General features: G+C 36.6%; 1 protein-coding gene across 1 annotated transcript in view; it reads right to left on the bottom strand.

The window, feature by feature from the left end:
- The window catches only part of frmd3 (FERM domain containing 3), a 71,130-nt gene extending 49,686 nt beyond the window's left edge, over nucleotides 1–21,444 (bottom strand). The window contains exon 1 of the mRNA XM_066711093.1: nucleotides 21,160–21,444. Within this exon, the coding sequence (XP_066567190.1) occupies nucleotides 21,160–21,264 (105 nt within the window). The 5' untranslated portion in view covers nucleotides 21,265–21,444. The remainder of the gene's footprint in view (nucleotides 1–21,159) is intronic.
- Nucleotides 21,445–21,452: the final 8 nt, after the last annotated feature.

The following is a 21,452-nucleotide window of genomic DNA, read 5'->3' as shown; positions in this document are numbered from 1 at the left end:
ACTATTGGGAATACTTTTAAAACTATTTTACTTGATCTAGTCCCTGACTTTTAATGATGTACATTACACTCTATATTGCAGCCCACGCCACACAGATCCCACCCCTGGTGTAAAACATTGAACTTTTTATTGTTTTGTATTTTTAAATCAAAGTGCCTGCCTCTGGCTCTTACTCGGATCATTTACTCCTTGTTGTAACACAAGCCCCTCAGATCCACTTGAAACAACAATCCTCTGTCAGGAGATGAGATCTATTAGTACACCTTCATACTCAATTCAACAGGCTTACACACTTACTTATATACAAATATTTGATCTATATCAGAATCACTATTAGTTCCAGGATAATTAAAAATCAGAAACATTCTTCACCTACAAATGAAAGATTCAGGGATAATTCATAATCTTTACTTTCTTAATTTTACAGAAGCAGAAGCAAGACAACTCCATGAATTATAGTTGCATCAGAAGCACTGAAATGTTGATTGTATTGGAGCAAGCTTCAAAATAACATATGCAGATTAATATCTTCAAAAGATAAAACCCTGCACAGACATTGTTGTACTGTTGCAGGCCTGACAGAATAGTGAGGCAAACTTTCAAACTACTACTGATGTTTTGTAGCCCTATCAAATAGACTTTGGACTGCAAAAATGTCTGTCCCGGGCCATTAATTGACTTATTGAATGACCAATCAGGACTTATAACTTCTGCCAATCCCAAAGAGGTTAATCAGACAGTAAGACCTTCTCTGGTGAGCTCAAGATAAAAGCCCTGATACAACAGTCCGTTACAATGGGGAGGTTAGCACACTCCACCAGAGCTCTGTAGAAATGTAATTAAATACACAGAAAGACCTTATTTGACACAGTTAAGATGCCAGTTGCTCATTAGCTGACAACTCCTTGCATAACCCCTTGCAGCTTTGGTTACTGCTTTTTGTTTCTCTGAACGACCAAACATAGCATTGAGCTGCAAGAGTAGCAGAGCAACGAAAACAGCTTTCTGTAGAATTAGAGACATAAATCATTTTCTTACACTATGTTAAGCTGACCCTAATCACAAGTCAATCTTTTATTATTTAAAAGAAATGGCTTTAGGAAACGCACTTACCATCAGTTCAGGTATATTTCATATGGATTCATAAGGTATTATTCGCTGTTTTGGAAATGCTGGAATATTTGTTATGTAAGGTTTACATGAAGATATGTTGATTGCTGGCAGAGAGTTGTGTACAAGATTCATTAAAAGTAAAATTGCATAATTGAATCAACTGAATTAAGATTGCGAAATGAAATATGTAGTTCTCTACAAACTTCACTTCAGTATATATACTTTTTTCTCATTTAATACAAATATTCCTGATCGTTTTATATCCAGCAGCAGTAAAATAAAAAAACAACATAAGAATTCAAGTTACTAAATGTATACACCAATTTGTTAATGTCTAGATGCTCTGTTCAGTCAAATGGAAACCTCTTAACCTATAACCAGGTGCTAAAGTGGGAATCCAGTAAAGATTTATAGCCGTGTTTAATCGTGTGCAGGTGTGGAAGGCTTTTTTCTTTTTTCCTCCAAGGCGCAACACTTCATTTTCAGCAAATGCCTCTAAAACTACTATCTGAAAACCTGAAGCACCACTGGCCCTGTGTATGAACAGATTTTGGAATGACTAACTTTGTATATCGAGAAAGGATGTCACTGTCAGCAGTGCTTCAGTATACCGATTCCACAGTATGGATCAGTGGATAGTGGTTAAGTAGAAATCTTTACTGTGAGATGCTGTCGAGAATTTTTTTTAAGACAGCTGGATCAGGAGAAACTTTTTTTTTTTTGAGATGGTGAATCACCGCACAGGGGACTGCTGAGTGTTTGGATTAACTGTAAATGTACTTATTCCTTCACATCTCATTTCTTTAAAAATGGATCAGTATCTACAGGCAAGTACAATCAGATACAATGACGTGGTTGAAGTCAAAAGCATTATAAATAAAGTAACGTACAGCTCACAAAATGCTACACGTACGAAGAAACACCCTGACATGAATGATTTACAAACACAAATTAGCTGCAAATCCAAAATATATTTAGGATATATGCAAAAACAGATTGTTACTCAGTGAGCACTATGCTCTCTTTAAATCTTGTGATAGAATACATCTAAATAAATGAGCATTTGATGGGCCCTTTTAAGCAGATAATAAGCTTAAATTGAGTGTGTGTAACCTCTGCTTTCGTCACTGCCGGCAAACCCATTCAATGTGCTATTTGTAACAACTGCCTGCGAGCTGGACAAATTAAATATGCACATGTATCATTCTTTGCAGTGTCAGTTTAGTCACCTGGTGATGCCGTTTCTGCCATCCACAGGAAGCCAGATGCAGGATAGTGATAATGCAGCATTAATAAATAATTCAGCTCTTGCTCTGTGTACAAGCCTGTACTGCCTAATGGATAAATGATCAAGCACTGAGTGTAGGCCATTTGTCCTTCCATTACATTTTACTTAACTAATTATCTTGAAATGCAGCTTCCATGTATCTGTATTGTGTTTGTATTGTTTTCATAAACCATACACCAAGACAAAGAAAAATTGCATATCTGTACAGATAGAAAATATGATTTGCATATCGAGTTAGGGGAAATCATGTAAAATAACAGGTTAACAAAGACGACGACGACATGATGATTGGCATCATTAAAAACAACAAGTGGAACAAAAGGCAGCATTGACTAAAGCCTGTAACATGGTTTAATTGCATGACAGTGTAAGTGACTGGGATATTACAGCAGCATGTAATTCTCCCGAGTCACTGTATGATCATCATGGTGACATGATGTCAATGAGGGTTTCTGTGTGCAACAACCATTCAAAAAAAAAAATCATTGCTGAAGGCTGTTTGTCGTTGATGGTAACAGCTGGGCTTTCCAATAGTGGCTGTGCTGTTTATTTTTTCCTATGGCTTCCCTAAAGAGAAGAATGAAAAACCTTCTGGGAGGACTGTTAGTCTTGATTTATTACTGAAAGCCTGTTTTTCCTTTTTTTCTTGAATATTATCAACAACACAGGATCCCTCAGCTGGCTTCTAAAATGAATGTGACAATCTCCCTGAAATGCCACAGTGATGTGCCAGAACGCAGAGCGCAGGGCCTTCCTCACGCACGCCAACAGAAAGGCTGAGAAGAAGGGAGCTGGGAAAAGCTTCCTGTCAGCAGGTTCATGCTGATGCCTCGTATTTCAAATGTACCTTTTCTACATCCTTTTAATCAAAGATAAGTTCTTCACAATTCTTTTAAGGTTGCTTGTCTTAGGTACAATATCCTGGAATGACTTTTTTACATAAATTAAAATACTTCAAATAATGAGACAATACTATGTTATTTTCTGAATATGTCTCTTGCTCTTTGCGTGCTACATCAGTAAAACTCTTCCTAGAATATTTAAATACCATCATCCATGTCACTTTTCCATCCCTCACCTCACTTGAGTTTCCAGTTTACAATAAAGCAGTTTCTTTTCAATGCTCTTCAATTATTAACATTATTACCCTGTATGCCTAGATCCAAATTGAATGAATTATACATCTGTGAATTTTTAGCAGACTATACTGTTCACTTACTTAGTAGTAAGTGAACATTAAAAAAAAATATTATATATATATATATATATATATATATATATATATATATATATATATATATATATACGGTGCAACAAAGAGCAGTGAGTCTCGTCTGTATTTGATTCCAGTGTGACAGTTACTATGTATAGATGTGTTCCAGAAATGACAGTTCACTGTAGAATAAAGGGCTTAATCTCGTGGAACACACAAAACAAAAGTGGTTTTGTGTCAAAGTTAGAAAAGTCTTTAATACCATGAAACTATACTAAATATATAAAGTAATTGAAACAATGAATATACTAAATTATGTCTTCCAGAACACAAATTAATTTAGGGAAGCAAACTGACTTGAAGCACTCTGCGTGTAGTCTACATATTTAATGATTTTGTGTTTCAAGCTACAGATTTAAGTCTCTTGTGTGATGAGTGCAAAAAGTAAACCTAGATGTAGGTCAGGGGTAGGATGAATTTAAGAGCAAATTCAAGAGAGTATGGAAACATATTTGCATGGCCTGCTTATGGTGGTGCTGTGTTGAAAGTCTGGGTTCAGTAACAAAGAGGCTAGATTGAAATCTAACTAGATTTGATTTACTGAAGGTGTAGATGAACTAAACAGGTCTTCCATAGGCTTGTGCCTTAATAAAAAAAAAAATTGTTTGATATGTATTCCTTCATACCTAACTGCAAAATGTAGCTAAATGCAACTTAAAATGAACAATGGTTTATATATAGAACCTGTTAGAACCAGACATGTTGCCATTTAGATATGCTGTCTATTTGTTGGATTAGATCAATAATTTCAGCCAACATATGCAAACACATTGAAAACAGTACAAATCTATTTCTATTGCTTCTGGTGAGTTCTGACCTGACTTTGACTGCCCAACCCCCATCTCTGCCTAAACAAATCTAAGAATAAATTTCTAAACACCAGACAACATGCCATAACACAAGTCCAATGTACCAGAAGGATGTGCACACACTAATACACTCCAGGGATGAGTACACACACTCCACATCTATCTTAATAAGATTGCATCTGCCTGCTAATGTGATATCATAATTGGGCACAATAATCACACAGAAGAAAAACATGTTTTTCACAATTCTTTGAATATTTAGGTAACATAACTTACGTCAGAAGCTGAAAGCATACAATTAAATGTATATTCATAAATATAAAATATTGTGACAAAATCCAGCATGCCTCTTTTTAGGTTGTTTCTGGAACCACATTAAAATAAAACCCATTCCTTTCTATCGTTTTCATTTGAAGAAGAAATCTCCAGAATATGAAAATTAGAATATGGGAAACAGAAGAAAACAACATATTCATCCACTAATAAAATTACAAACCCACACTTAATCTACAGCCGGTTAGTTAAACTGCATAATGACTTAATCTTTTTTTGAACTTTCACTTATTATATATTCACAAAAACATGACACTGGGATTAGTATGAAGTGCATCTATTATTCAACTTTCTGGTATGTATATACATAGTTAATACCATAACTAATACATTGAATATAAGCTATTGATATGAGATTAATATTTCTGATTGGCATCTTTAATTATATACTTACCTATTACTAGGATATTTCAGTTCAGAATCTATATAAGAGTAATCTCAGAAGTAGAGGATTAGAAGCAGGAATTACCAGCTAAGGGCAACATTCAATCAAAACTTCAAATCACAGTCAAATTCCCAAACCCATTACTTGATGGCAGTTTTCCATTAGGTAGATGCCAGGACCCTCTAGCAAACAAATAACTGCCAACAAGTGACAAGTTTAACATTCAAAAGTGATGGGTGGGTTGAGGTTTTGATTTAATCCAGGCCTAAATCTCCTTATCTGAACCCTACAGAAAGCCTGTGGTGAGAGTTGAAAGTAAGGTTTGAGGCAAAGCCACTAGCAACAACCTAGATTGAATTGCAGTATGAGTTAGTAAAGAGTAATCCTGTCTCATTAATATAAAGCAAGAAAGATAATGCCCAAAACACCTGAAGCAGTGAGTAACAGATTCGCCAAAATAAATTACCGAACAAACTAATCTCCAAATACTGTTGTGATCTTGTTTTATTATTATGTTAAAATGTTCCGACCCAAAACACAGGCCACACATGCCTTCCAATTTGATACCTTAAGTAGTAATAATCCTTCCCTGTACAGCATATTTAAAGTTTAAAATGCCACCAGCAGATACAGTGTCAATGGCATGCGTAAGTATAGACTTATATGAAGAGCATGCTTCTGTTCAATAGAGACTCTTGTCATTCATATTCACAGTACTCCATTCCCACAATAAAACGCAATGCCCATTCAAAAACCTATTCAACACCTTTAAACTCTGTCGTAGTTTGTCACTGTAATACATTCAAAACAATGCTGGTAGTATACAGAAAGGACTACGGACATTATAGGGAAATGGCTGAATTTGGAAACTGTTTAGCCTTCTGTACAAAAAATGTACAAACAAACCTTAGGGATAAATTGAAATTTCCATATAAAAATTGTAACAGGGAATATATTTTAGCTTCAAGCTTCCCATAAATTCTGTTAAAACCAAAATGTTGCATTACAAAAATCATGCATAAAACAAAAGAAGCTGTCCGGTCATGACCACGAACCTTCAATAGGTTTAAATGATAAGGAATTGAACTATGTCAAGTTGTAAAAGCCTTTTGGGCCTTCTTGGTGGTATGTTGACAGATCAGTATTCCGTTGAACTCTGTCATCACCAGAAGCCGTCAGGAAAATCAAAAACAATTTTCCTGGTTTCACAAAAGTGATTTATTAAGCACTACAACTTTCAGAGGGCATAACATGACAAACAACTGACCTTGTCTCTCACTAAGTGCTGTCATTTTCAGCTTTTGGCATCGGCACCGCTATCAGTTTTCAAGGAAGTAATCCCTGGTGTGTTAGACATTATAGTTTAAGAAGAACCATACCAGGTTCTTTCACTACTTACCCTGCACAGAATATTGTTACTATTGTGAGAGACAATGAGACTATGAGTTGCCCACTGGCTGGGGGAATCTGTCTGGGTTGAGGGCTAATTGACTGATTGGGCAAAATGAGAAAGGGAGAAATCCCACTGTGTCACTTAAATAACTGTGGGCAGACACCACAATACAGAGGCAGCTGAGAATAGTTTATGGAGAAACTCACAAAGGTTGCAAAAATGAAATTAATTTTATATGCCGTGTCAGGAGGGGAGTAACAGGACCGCCCCAGGAAAACAGGATACATAGTAAAGAAATTAAATTAAATGAGAAGATTGCTATGCGCTTAAAAATACCATTTCAGGTTTTTTAGATTTAGATTTCAACACTCCCATCAACACATTATAAAGCATTATAAAGCCACCAGATTGTCAGACTAATCAGGGCTAACTTAATGTATCCCTAAGGCATGTTTTTAGTTCTCATTTGAACAAATCCCTGTTTCACAGGCCCTGATGCTGTATGATGAACAAAAAGAAAAAAGAAAAATAAAGAAAAAGAGACACCAAGCTGGATTAGTTTTGTAGGCCGCAGCATGTAAGATGAATTCAATGGAATAACCATGAATAGATGTAGATAGTTATAATAGTGTGTCTACAGCATCACTTCATTATTAAAAATAAGGAAGACAGCCGTTGTTTTCACAGAAGAGTAACGCTGCCTGGCCTTTTCAGAAATTAATTCAGCATCAAGGCTTCGTCAGGCCACAGCCAGCACTGTAGCAATTCAGCAAAGCTTGGTAAAAAAAAAACTGCAAACCCACGTGTGCTTCTCTACTCTACATTCGTGAACTGTTCTAGACTGACATGAATTTAGTCCATTACTGAAATCCATGGCCCGTATTTGTCTTGGGTTTAACACTTATACCAACACATTTTCTCACTTAAATAAAACTAATGGAAGTTAATGCACAAGTCATGGTGCAGTTCGATTTAAAGATGCGGTTTGTGAGTAAGTTCATTTTCATTAATTGTACAGTTAATTTGTATTTGTATTCCTTTTAGGCAAATTGCAAGATGCAAATTGGTGCAAAACCCTTGATGAATAGTCCCTCAATAATAAGCACATAGGTTGCATGGTCTGCCATCTTTTTACTAAATGTCTCTGTTTGTAGACTCATTAAATATACATGTATTGTATTTGTATTCAACTGACTCTTCCCCTAGAGAACGTAAGGTATATTTCTAATACTTAATCTTATAAAAATGTTCTTTTACAATTCTACACAGTATTACTCAACACCGGATTGAGGGTTAAGCTTCTGTGTATCTACTAGTCTTTTATACATCATTCCCCACAGACAACAGAAGTTTCACAACATTTCTGCTAGTGAGGCATTGGCATCAAATCAATGAACAGGCTACAGCTCAATATGTGAACTGAAAGAAAATGTCAGCCAAATTTCTAACAGACACATACTGGAAAGCACAATGTTAAGGTTATTACTTTGTTAGTCAATGTATTCATAGTTTTGTCACTGACAATATTTAAGGAGGATTATGTCTAGTAATTGTTATGTTAACGAGTCAGATTGTTGTTTGTTTATCGGAATAATTAAATGTAGCTTTTTGACTTGAGTATGAGGGAAAAAAAAGTAATCACAAAAGTAAAACACAGTTAAAAAGCATGAGTTGTTACTGAACAATCTGTCAACCATTAATGTTGCCTGTTATTGATCCAAAACTAAGCTTCGCATTAGTATTACAGAAACAAAAACTATATTGCATTATAATGCATTTTGATAATGCTGTCTGTCACTTTCTTATGTTAGCATTTTAGACTAAAGCCCTTTTAGAAAAATAAATCTTCATTAAGCTTTCATTCTTCTGCATTCATGTTTAAACATTTTATTTATATAGGAATATTCAGTGAAAACTATTTATTGTACAATCAATTAGATACAGAAAGGCCAATTTGAGGAAGAAATGTATTGCTAATTTGCTACTTGCTAATACATAGGATTTATTTTGTAGTGAGTTTTGAAAAACTTTTCCTAAGGAAGTATAATAGTTTAATCTGAGAGATCAAAGATCAGTGACAAGAATCTATATTATTATTTTTAACAATTGTGAGATAAGATTTGCTTTCTTCAGTTTTTATCAGAACATGATCATATTGTCGAAGCCCTGAAGCAGGATAAAGACAAGTCTAAGAAACTGTAAGCGAATGGCTTGTGTTATTTATTGTAGACACTGTTTGACTTTAACCTTTCAATAAAATTGAATAATTCTAAACAATTAGATTAATTTGAGCATTTTCCTTCCTGCATAGCAGAGTAACATTTTGACTCGGACGATTTTACAGCACTACCCCATTATCTGGTTAAATGCTGAATGAAAATTGCACGTCATCTTTATTTAATTATGCATTTTCAAGTTTCAAGACTAGAATCAAAGATAGAAATGTGACCTGCTTAAAGGAAAGCAAAACCGTTAACTGCTCTGTCTACTTGGCATTGCAGTAAATGGGAAATTCGATTTCTTCTACTGTCTGATGCTTTTTCAATTGAATTAGCATCCATTATGGACAGGATGTAAGTGTAATTGGCTTAAAAGCATTTTTTAAGTGTAAAACATCAACCTTTGGAGATCCTTTCCCACCGTTTGGCTTTACCAGTATCTAGCTACATGCAAAACTGACAGATAGAGGGCCTACTTCATATTCCTTAACAATCTTGAGATTAATATCAACTTAATATTTAAGTTCCAGATATGTCCTTGTTATAAGGTTTCACAGGAATTCTTAATCTCCCCTTAGATGTTATGGTGACATTATCATAAACCTTCCAACGGAATGAGGACATTAGTAATGCTTTCTATTGATCTTGAATATGTACTTATGTCCATTATGCTACATGACATCTTAAAATGTAAATGTCTTTTGTTGTTCTATTGTTCTATTTGTTGTTGTGTTTTTAAGGGTAGTTCAATCAAAACCAAAGAGATGTGATAATGCAATGTTAACGTGAAGCTAGTTAATGTAGCCCCCAAAAGACAAAAGCGTACAAGTTGAAAGTTAGTATGATAAGATTCAGAATTTCAGACATACATAGATGTGTAAATAAAATGTTGCAACCAAAGGACATACTATAATGCAATAAGTACAAATGTGTTTAGGACAGAAAAGCACTTGTTTGAATAACATACTGAATCAATGTGTGGAATCACTTTCCTCCAGGACACAATTTGACAAGAGTATCACATCGCCAATGTTTCTGTATCTAACATGAAAACTTGATTTATATAATATATTGTAATAGGTAAGATTTTATTGAAAGGGTAAAGTTGAACAGAGTCTACAATAAATATCACAAGCCATTCACTTACAGTTTATCTTAGACTCGTCTTAGACGTGCATCTTCCAAACCTCTGGCAGATATATAAACTGCATAACCTTGGTTCTGGCCCAACTTCATATATTTCCACTAGACAGAAACAACATGACTATTAGTGAATCTGTTAGAGAACCTGAGAAGTCCCATTTGATTGGTTAAATCATTATTAAAAAGCAAGAAGATACAAAAGAAGAAATAAAACCATAAATTGATATATTCATATAAATATTAATGAAGTGTAAAAAATAGAAACAAAGGTATTTTTAGCAGTACAAACAGAACCCCTTAGGTCCTAGAAATTTGAGTGCGGTATCTCTTATCTTTTTATAGACAAGGTGAAACCAGGAGATAAAAATATGACAAAAACAAAGCACTAAGGGCTATTTCAGGATACGGTTTTTAATTTATTTGATAAAAAATGGTCTGTTTTGTTTTTAGAAAGAACATACTGTACAAAGCACAGGATAGACTAAAACTGATCATTGGGCAGGATCCAATTTCTTGCTGCTGGGAAAACCTTCTTCCTGGACATCAAAGTCATCAGATTTCAGATGCATCGTTGGCTCTTCTGGATTTGAGGCGATTTCTGGCCCTAGAAGGGTGAAGACCTGGGGAGGGATGGCTGCGCAAACATGCAGCTACCAGCACAGCATCATGCCTGCACGGTAAGTCAGTATGGCTTCTTACAGATATGCGATGGAAGGCATTCATTTGTCCTGGTATGAGTGACTTGATTTCATGGTTGGCCAGTTCAGCAGCCACCACCGCACCCTATCTGTAATCTGCTGGGACCATGTGACAGCACAAGGGGACAGATATTAGACAAGGACTACATGCGCAGGAATGCTGCTCAAACCAAGACATCAGAATCAGCATCATTAGATACTGATGCCCTAAAGGGTGATAAGTCAGCTTCATTAATTATACAATCCCCATCTAAAAAGGGCCGGAGGAGTTCAACACTGCTTATGAGTAATACTAAGAAAACAAAAATGAAAATCAACACTGGCTCATCTTTCATGATCATAAATTAGATCCAATCTGCAGTAATTACAGAGCAGGTACTAATATGACCAAGATTTCAAAACTCAAGTAAATAATTAGTATTTTGTTTTCACATAATAATGCAAATTATGTATAATACAGTGGTGTGCTTCTCTTAGGACTAACTTAAATCAATAGGGAAAAAAAATCTCTTTGAAATGGAAGTATTGTTATGGTGGGTATGAATTATGTCTACATGGATGATCATAAATTATACATTAGAAACCACCGTGGAATAACAATATTAACTATATACCTACAACACGACTGCTGCAGAATGTATATGGCTTATCTGAGCTGAGTTGTCTACATTAACTAGACAATAATATCCAAATAGTACGAAACAAAGTACCAGCATGACAGCTTATAACAGGAATATCACTAAACTGGTTGGCATACTGTCATGCAGAGCTAAGCAGTAAATCAGGAAAGGACAAAGCAATAACAGGTTTGCTCCGATACTCCTAAAGAACCTGCTGAAAACTCACTCGCTTATGACTTTCTGGAGTATCAATGTGTCCCTTCAGGAAACCATTCTCCCATTGCTTTGTGCATTGATTAAACCCAGTATGTGTGAATTGACTCAGACAGTGCCCTATAGTGACCGAAGGGGACATTATTTCACTGGCGATACCAACTTTGGCACTGCTTTTTTCAAGCATGGCAGAGGAAGTATCAAGCTAGTTCAGGATAGGGACTGAACAAAGGAGACATCTTTCCCTGCTCCCGTCTTTCTTCCACATTTCCTCTACACTTGTGTTTAATAGGGACTACCAAAAACTAAGCCTCAAAACACAACACCCGCTATTAAACTGCAGTATCTTAAAGCGATAGGCCTCCTACACAATGTGTGATTTTCTAGGGCTGTAGAAACTTGATCACAAACTTAAAATTGAAAGTGCCTGGTTAAAAACAGTTCTGCTGCTTCACATATACAAATAGACAACACATATGGTCCTAAAACATTTCAAAATGTACATCTGTCTGCCATTGAATCATAGCATCTTGACTTACCAACAAAACCATGCAGAAAAGTAAAGGGAAGGTAAGAGTAGGGCGTACAGTATAACTAGATTATATACACACACACACACACACACAAACTGCATCTAAAAATATAGGTGTATATAAACATTCTCTGGTCTGGAGTGATTTTTTCACATTTTGATTTCTTGTAAAAAGCACATCTCAATACATCTGGACAGCAGTGAGCCAGACATTAAGACTGTAAGGGTTCACTGCATTATCAGTTTTGATTTCACATTACAACTGCTCACCGAGATGGATTTTCAGCTTCCACTTCAAAAACCACATGTCTTGATGTCAAAAAAGCTCTGCAACACTACAGGCACAGTACAGCATCCCCACACTACTATGGCCACCTAAGTAACCCACAGCAGATCACAAACCACACCCATCTAAATGGGAGGAAGAAGACAGTTTATTATCATGTATGTCAGTTGATAACTCCATTGCATCAAGGGAAACCAACTATAACCATATATACCAATTATAACGAACAGTGTGGAACAATTCACGATAGTGTCCTATGCAATCACTACAACAAGCACACTGAACCCGTACAGCTTTCATTGGTGCTGAACTTGGGTCAGCTGTGCTACACCCACCATTATATTAATGTACAGCCAAGTGCAGCACTTTTTCCACGGGCTGTCACTGCGTTTTTGTGTTCGTGTGGAGACACTCATAGCTCATTTAAATCCGCAATAAGTTGCTCCTGCTTAAGTATGATCACAATATCAACACATATGTGGCCATAGCTCAACTGCTAATTTAAAACATGGCAATAAGTCGTGTACTACGCCTCACGCTTCAATATTAAGTGGGAATTATGTCTACATGGATGATCATAAATTATACATTAGAAACCACCGTGGAATAACAATATTAACTATATACCTACAACACGACTGCTGCAGAATGTATATGGCTTATCTGAGCTGAGTTGTCTACATTAACTAGACAATAATATCCAAATAGTACGAAACAAAGTACCAGCATGACAGCTTATAACAGGAATATCACTAAACTGGTTGGCATACTGTCATGCAGAGCTAAGCAGTAAATCAGGAAAGGACAAAGCAATAACAGGTTTGCTCCGATACTCCTAAAGAACCTGCTGAAAACTCACTCGCTTATGACTTTCTGGAGTATCAATGTGTCCCTTCAGGAAACCATTCTCCCATTGCTTTGTGCATTGATTAAACCCAGTATGTGTGAATTGACTCAGACAGTGCCCTATAGTGACCGAAGGGGACATTATTTCACTGGCGATACCAACTTTGGCACTGCTTTTTTCAAGCATGGCAGAGGAAGTATCAAGCTAGTTCAGGATAGGGACTGAACAAGGGAGACATCTTTCCCTGCTCCCGTCTTTCTTCCACATTTCCTCTACACTTGTGTTTAATAGGGACTACCAAAAACTAAGCCTCAAAACACAACACCCGCTATTAAACTGCAGTATCTTAAAGCGATAGGCCTACTATCCAATCTGCAGTAATTACAGAGCAGGTACTAATATGACCAAGATTTCAAAACTCAAGTAAATAATCAAAGTTCACTGTTCATTTCCACAACAGTCAGAAGAAAACAATGAAGGAATGATTAAAAAAATACCTTTGTGGCTAGAAACTGTAGAGAAGGTTTATAAAATAAAATCATATTCAGCAGTACTATCCCTGTAAAGACAACCAGCGTACCTCTCTGAATTAAACCAGTAGTATTCTCAATTATTCTGATCTAATTCATAAAATGCTGACATTGAAACAAAAGGGGTGGGGAAGGCTGACATGAAATAGTGGAAATGTGTATGTCTTAATAATATTTATGATCCCCTGACTCCACAAATTAAACCTGTCTGGTAATTCACCTCAGGGCAAGGAAAGCTTTCTCGAGGTGTCACAGAACAATCACTGCCAGCAGCCAGGGAAAGGTCAGCGGTGGGTGATTTCACTCTATTACACTCAGCTGATGAAACCAAAACGTTGACAGAAACTATCATAAAATCAAACAAAACTGTTCATATTCCATTGATGGACTCGTCATTGTCTGAAGATGAACTTTCCAACCAACAGTGCCACCAACACATCAATATACTGCCCATCCACATAGCCCGGGAATGTTTCAGTTGGTATCAAGTTGCTTTCATAAGACCTCCAAAGTGGTTTGCACCCTCAATACCTAAAAGCCTAAAGGCCTACACATTTGGAGTGGCTTACATGATTTAGTGGTTGGGTAGTGATGGAAACATTAGGTATGAAAAAGCAATCTCAAAGCCATAATGTGCTTCAGTCATGCATAGACTGAAAATGACAATGTGCAAAATCAAAGTCCGACAGATACATTGCAGGGCAGTATAGTGAAAGAACAAAATACAAAGTCAGCAACAACCAAGTCTTTACTAGACAGGCACAGTCATACAGCCTTTAAAAGTTATCAACAGCAAAAGACCAGTTTTGACCAATTAAGTAGCACTTTATCAAAAGGTTTGAGGTTGTCTTCTCTAGCTAGAATTACCTCCACATTTGTAAAGGTAAATGAAGATCTCCCGTAGGACTGAAATTTAATTGTCCCAGCCCCTTGACTTAGTACATTTATAGCGATTTTACCCTTGTCGCACGATTGTGGAGCTCTTGGGAAAATGAGAATATTTATGGGTCAGTGATTAGGTTCCAGTATTATTTTTTGATTGAACTCATCTGTCCTGAACAATATCTCTAGTATGCTTTTTAATTTCTAGGTAAGTTGTTTAATGAAACCTCAAATAAAATAGTTAAATCTGTTACTCAATACATTTTAGAACAGCTGTATGTGGATATTGTGCAGATGTTAGTAAGTGTTAATTATTCTTTTTTTTTGGGGGGGAAGGAAGTAAATAATTAATAGCTCTATTATTGCTGTGTTCCAAAAGATTTAAAGGAGGCTAAAAACAGGCTTTGTTTGTACTGTTGAGGTTAACACACCCCCACTCACACTCCAGCTGTCAAGTCTTCCCTGAAACCAGCTCTGAACCACCAAACCACACCACAGCACAATTATGTAAACCCACTGCAACTTCCATAGGGTTCACAGGCCAGAAAATATCATTGATCATGGTAATCATGAAATGTAAGTGTTAAGGAAGATGGTCCCTCAGTGTGTCAACTCATTAATTCTAGTTTTGGTACCAAAACCCCTTTTATTTTCCTGCCTGGGAGTGGAAATGTTTATTGCTTGGCATTGCTCGGCAACTTCTAGCTTCGTAAGCAAGACTGCAAACAATAAAAACACTGAGGCTCCTGAGAGTTGGCTACTGCTCTTGTGCGAAACCATGTACAAAAGCAAACCAAATAATTTGTTAGCAGTCTGCACAGCAGCTGTTAGCCTTCACTGAGGGGAGGGAAAACAATGGAGGTCTAGTTAGAGTTTGGTTAGAGAGAAATTCAAGAGACAAAATTCCCACAAAAAATACTTCTCTAGTGTGACGCATTTTATAATAAATATGTTATTGTGAAAACAGTCTAAAGGACTGGCTATTCTGGTTAGTGTTAGAATCTGCTTACACTGAGATCATTCTTATGTAGATTTATTTTTTCCTAACTGCAGTAAAAGAAAAAAAAAAAATCTAACTTTCCAAAAAATAAAAAATATAAAGCCTGATACAGTATTTATGTCTTCTCAGGTATAATTGGAAGCATTCTATATTTTATATATTTCAGTAATTGGGTGGAGAATGAAACGAGGACAAATTATTATTTTACTAACCATATGTTGCTTTTCTCAGGGAAAAAAAGATTTATATAACATGACTCTCTGTCCCATATTTTAAATGACGGTCCCTTTTGATAGAATATGAATAAAGACACTATTTTTGCTATGTTGCATTGTGGATAATGAGTATACATTCAAACACATTCCTGCACAGTCCTTTCAAACAGAATGGCAAATTAGCTCGAGTGATTAATGCTTCTTTTCTACTCTCACCAGCAAACAGTTTTAGAAGCACGAGGGGTAATCACTGTTTTATACTTTCTTGATTGTGCTAACAATCGCTATTATTCATCATAGCAACCAACTGTTTTTCAAAAGGTAATAACTCTGTTGTATCAGTCCACTGTGAAAGGAATATAGAAACGCTTTTTTAATTAACTGATATGCACATTTGATTTTTATAATAACAACACTTGGTGGCAAAGGATAATGGCAGTGGTTGTCATTAGGCTTAAATTAAAAGTGATACGGCTATACAAATTTTCTCAGCGTGCCCTAGAAGAAAGATATTTTGAAATCCTTAATAGCTTTCAATTTCTCTTTTCCAATTTACCATGAACCTTCACCTCCCTGTATCACTTAATTCCAGTTTCTAGTCTCTGTATTTCCCACCTAAATCTCCTCCCAGAATACACTCCCAGACCTCATTTGTAATGATACAAGTCTCCTATGCCCTATAGAAGACATGTAGCAGCAAGTATCCCGTCCCTCACAAGACAGCAGAAGGGTAAGACTCGGGGATGAGGCATATTAGATGTATTAAAAACCCCACAAGCAACAGAAATGTAGGACCCAGAGCTTCCAGATGATTAGGACTTAAAATAAAATAGCTGTGCCGTCCCTAACGAGACTGATGTTAAACCCATTCAACCTCAAGGACTAGACTACCTCTTAAAGGTAATTGTGTTTCACATACTAGACTGTATATCACAGTCTTATGTTAGGGAAGTTAGGGACACTGTTTTTACCAAAGCTGCTGGAAATAGAGCTTGAGCATTTTTATTTATCAAAACATTGTGCGTTGGCTTTTTTTGTCCGTACACGTCACATTTAATACATCTTATCTCCTCAGTGAAAGGCCATGTGCACAAAATGTTATATTCTGTGAATACATTTCAGGGACAAAACCTAATTAGTTTTGAAAGCTGTTAAGAGTATTTAGCAATGTCTAGTTTCAAAGCATCACAATGAAATAAGAAGGTTGTCATGAAAATATTTCTCTGTGTATTGAAGTATTTCTTTGTGTGAGTGTGTGTGCATTTCATTCCTCACGTCATTTTCCACCCAATCCAGATAAATGGGGGAGTCATTATAATGGTTTCTTCCCCACAAAGGAGAATTGTTTTTCCTACATACTGTAACAATACTACAATTGTATAGAACCATCTCCAGAATATTGTTTTACTTCGTTTAACTTGAAAAAGCAGCCAGAAGCATTGCACTGAATCTGTTCATTTTCTCCAGTATATAATATCTCAGTCACTATGCTTTAATCTCAATTAATTAGCAATACCTGATTGTATCAAATAAGGCTTTGTACCATGCTGTTACACCTATTTTGTTATTCTAATGCCGAGTTATTGAGCCATGCTCCTTGCATCAGGTGCAGAGTAATGCTTGTGGAAATCTGCCATGCACAATCACTTTCAGCAGGGTTGGTAGGGGGCAGGTGTCTCATTACAGACACATGCACTGTAAGATAAATAAAAGGTAAACAACTGCAGACAGTAAGAATAATAAACTGGGCACAGTCATTTAAAATGCCTACCTGGAAATTTGGAACAGATTTTAACCTTCAGCATTTGATATCTTGCTACCTTTTGTTCATTCATCAGCTTAAATGATAATGACACACAAAGTTGAATTGAACTCTGGCACAACTGTTTTGTTCTCAAGAGCAAACTCACAAACGCAAAACTATTTAGAAAAGGATACAAATTCCAATGATAAACCGTTCAATCAAAAGTGTGTTCTTTCAAAGATGTACCTCACACAATTCCACCGGAGTGGAAAATAAATAAAACCTCACCTAAGAACAACATCTAGATTAAATCAAAGCTTTATCCGACCATCATGTTACGGCTTTTGGGTCGCAGCTCACCAGATTTGACCTCATCTGGGCCTCATTTGTACTATTGCATGTTTAAATAAGATAGCCTAGTGTTGATCATCTGTATAATATCGATCTAATAGACCAAATAAAAGGGTCAGTAATTTATTATGTAAATTATTCTGCCTCTGCTTTTCCAAAACAAAAATACCAGAGTTGCCAAATACCAACCTGGATTGGGTCTAAATTGTTAAACAAAGTTACAATAATTGTTCTCCGGTGGACTGTGCTTTAGTAGACTGTACTGAGGTGGAAATGATCGATACTCTCCCCAGTATTCATCCTTAACAATGCATGAACGTTGAAAGAAGTGACTGGAAACAGCTGTCAAAAATAGATGGTATATGACCTTAAAAAAGAGAGAGCGATTAGTCCTTGATTGTCTATTCACCTGCATTTGATTACCTAAAGAGCATCATGTTTTTGAAGCAGTTAGGACACTCTTATCTGACCTTGACACAGCTAATGGTTTTTATGATTTGTCAAGTGTACTTTCCAGCAGTTCCCAGTATTAAGGATGTCAGCTCTTTCAAGCTGGTTGGTGAGTTTTTCCGAAATACCAGAGCCTTAACAATGCAGTTTACATGAACATATCCATTTCATGTCCAGTTGCATATGTACCTAGGGAGGTTTTGAGCCCATCTGTAATGAAACTTTTCTTTGACAAAATAACTGGGTATTATGTCAAAATGTAATTCATTATATCTGAACTGGAGGCAATGAGACATTGTCGCCTGTGCTCAGTTTCCTTTGCAACACCAATGACTTTCTGAATACTTGACATTATATTTGCTTCCCTGTCACACCTTGCAGAAAGAAAGGTTTACAAGCTCTGTGCAGAAGCCATTTCTCCTGAACTGGTTAACATGGCTGAAAGCAAAATGATGCAGACTAGATGTAATCAGGTATAACCCTTTTCTTTTTTATTGGAAGGGAAAATGACAACGAAATTATATAGTTACATTATTTCGTTTATAGACAAAAACCTCTTATATAACTGCAAAAATATATATAGTTATATTCTACATAGAAAAGCAAGAAGAAAAGCTTCCATATTCTTAAGACAGAAAGATAAATGTGAAAAACTAATCTGCTAGTTATAAAGAAGGTCCTAAACAAGTTGAATGTCAAACACTGTATACAAATTTTACATTATTTTTGTATTTTTACACCCAAGATATTAAAAAAATATATAATTGAGTATCCTTTCAGAAAAAGCTACTTTTTTATTTTAATGACAACAGTAAAGCATGTAAAAGCATGGCGTATACTGTTAAATAATTAGTATTTTGTTTTCACATAATAATGCAAATTATGTATAATACAGTGGTGTGCTTCTCTTAGGACTAACTTAAATCAATAGGGAAAAAAAATCTCTTTGAAATGGAAGTATTGTTATGGTGGGTATGAATTATGTCTACATGGATGATCATAAATTATACATTAGAAACCACCGTGGAATAACAATATTAACTATATACCTACAACACGACTGCTGCAGAATGTATATGGCTTATCTGAGCTGAGTTGTCTACATTAACTAGACAATAATATCCAAATAGTACGAAACAAAGTACCAGCATGACAGCTTATAACAGGAATATCACTAAACTGGTTGGCATACTGTCATGCAGAGCTAAGCAGTAAATCAGGAAAGGACAAAGCAATAACAGGTTTGCTCCGATACTCCTAAAGAACCTGCTGAAAACTCACTCGCTTATGACTTTCTGGAGTATCAATGTGTCCCTTCAGGAAACCATTCTCCCATTGCTTTGTGCATTGATTAAACCCAGTATGTGTGAATTGACTCAGACAGTGCCCTATAGTGACCGAAGGGGACATTATTTCACTGGCGATACCAACTTTGGCACTGCTTTTTTCAAGCATGGCAGAGGAAGTATCAAGCTAGTTCAGGATAGGGACTGAACAAAGGAGACATCTTTCCCTGCTCCCGTCTTTCTTCCACATTTCCTCTACACTTGTGTTTAATAGGGACTACCAAAAACTAAGCCTCAAAACACAACACCCGCTATTAAACTGCAGTATCTTAAAGCGATAGGCCTCCTACACAATGTGTGATTTTCTAGGGCTGTAGAAACTTGATCACAAACTTAAAATTGAAAGTGCCTGGTTAAAAACAGTTCTGCTGCTTCACATATACAAATAGACAACACATATGGTCCTAAAACATTTCAAAATGTACATCTGTCTGCCATTGAATCATAGCATCTTGACTTACCAACAAAACCATGCAGAAAAGTAAAGGGAAGGTAAGAGTAGGGCGTACAGTATAACTAGATTATATACACACACACACACACACACAAACTGCATCTAAAAATATAGGTGTATATAAACATTCTCTGGTCTGGAGTGATTTTTTCACATTTTGATTTCTTGTAAAAAGCACATCTCAATACATCTGGACAGCAGTGAGCCAGACATTAAGACTGTAAGGGTTCACTGCATTATCAGTTTTGATTTCACATTACAACTGCTCACCGAGATGGATTTTCAGCTTCCACTTCAAAAACCACATGTCTTGATGTCAAAAAAGCTCTGCAACACTACAGGCACAGTACAGCATCCCCACACTACTATGGCCACCTAAGTAACCCACAGCAGATCACAAACCACACCCATCTAAATGGGAGGAAGAAGACAGTTTATTATCATGTATGTCAGTTGATAACTCCATTGCATCAAGGGAAACCAACTATAACCATATATACCAATTATAACGAACAGTGTGGAACAATTCACGATAGTGTCCTATGCAATCACTACAACAAGCACACTGAACCCGTACAGCTTTCATTGGTGCTGAACTTGGGTCAGCTGTGCTACACCCACCATTATATTAATGTACAGCCAAGTGCAGCACTTTTTCCACGGGCTGTCACTGCGTTTTTGTGTTCGTGTGGAGACACTCATAGCTCATTTAAATCCGCAATAAGTTGCTCCTGCTTAAGTATGATCACAATATCAACACATATGTGGCCATAGCTCAACTGCTAATTTAAAACATGGCAATAAGTCGTGTACTACGCCTCACGCTTCAATATTAAGTGGGAATGACTGGCGCTGTTGGTAAACAAGCATGCCTAACAATACAGCGTTTCAACAGCCACACCACATCCCTCACCGCAGAAAGGGACACTTTTGGTCAATGCACAGCAGTGAATCACCTCCATAACTTTACACAAAAACAATGATACGCAACCCCCGGCAATAATAAAGAAAGACCCGAAACAGCATTTCCCATACCTGGATATTGCACGATATCTCCGAGTCATCCAGCAGCCGGATGCTACACTGAACCTCCTGGTTTAAGGATCTGATGCTGGAAGTGCGAAATCGAAGCATTTTCATTCTTATCTCCTTCTTTCCCAATGTCTACATGACCAAGCAGACGGACCCCGCTCTCAATGAAACGTAAAGCAGAGCCGCTGGTGTAAAATGCGGCTGGGAAAGGATGGAGTAGAAAGCAGTCGTGGTTGCAGGCAGAGGAGGACCGCCGCGCCGCGCCGCGCAGCTCGCATCCAGCCCAGCGCCGCGTC

This window comes from Amia ocellicauda, chromosome 8 (genome assembly GCF_036373705.1).
Source record: "Amia ocellicauda isolate fAmiCal2 chromosome 8, fAmiCal2.hap1, whole genome shotgun sequence".
Taxonomy (NCBI): domain Eukaryota; kingdom Metazoa; phylum Chordata; class Actinopteri; order Amiiformes; family Amiidae; genus Amia; species Amia ocellicauda.
Note: the sequence above shows the minus strand (reverse complement) of the source record. Positions and strands in the feature narration are given on the sequence as shown.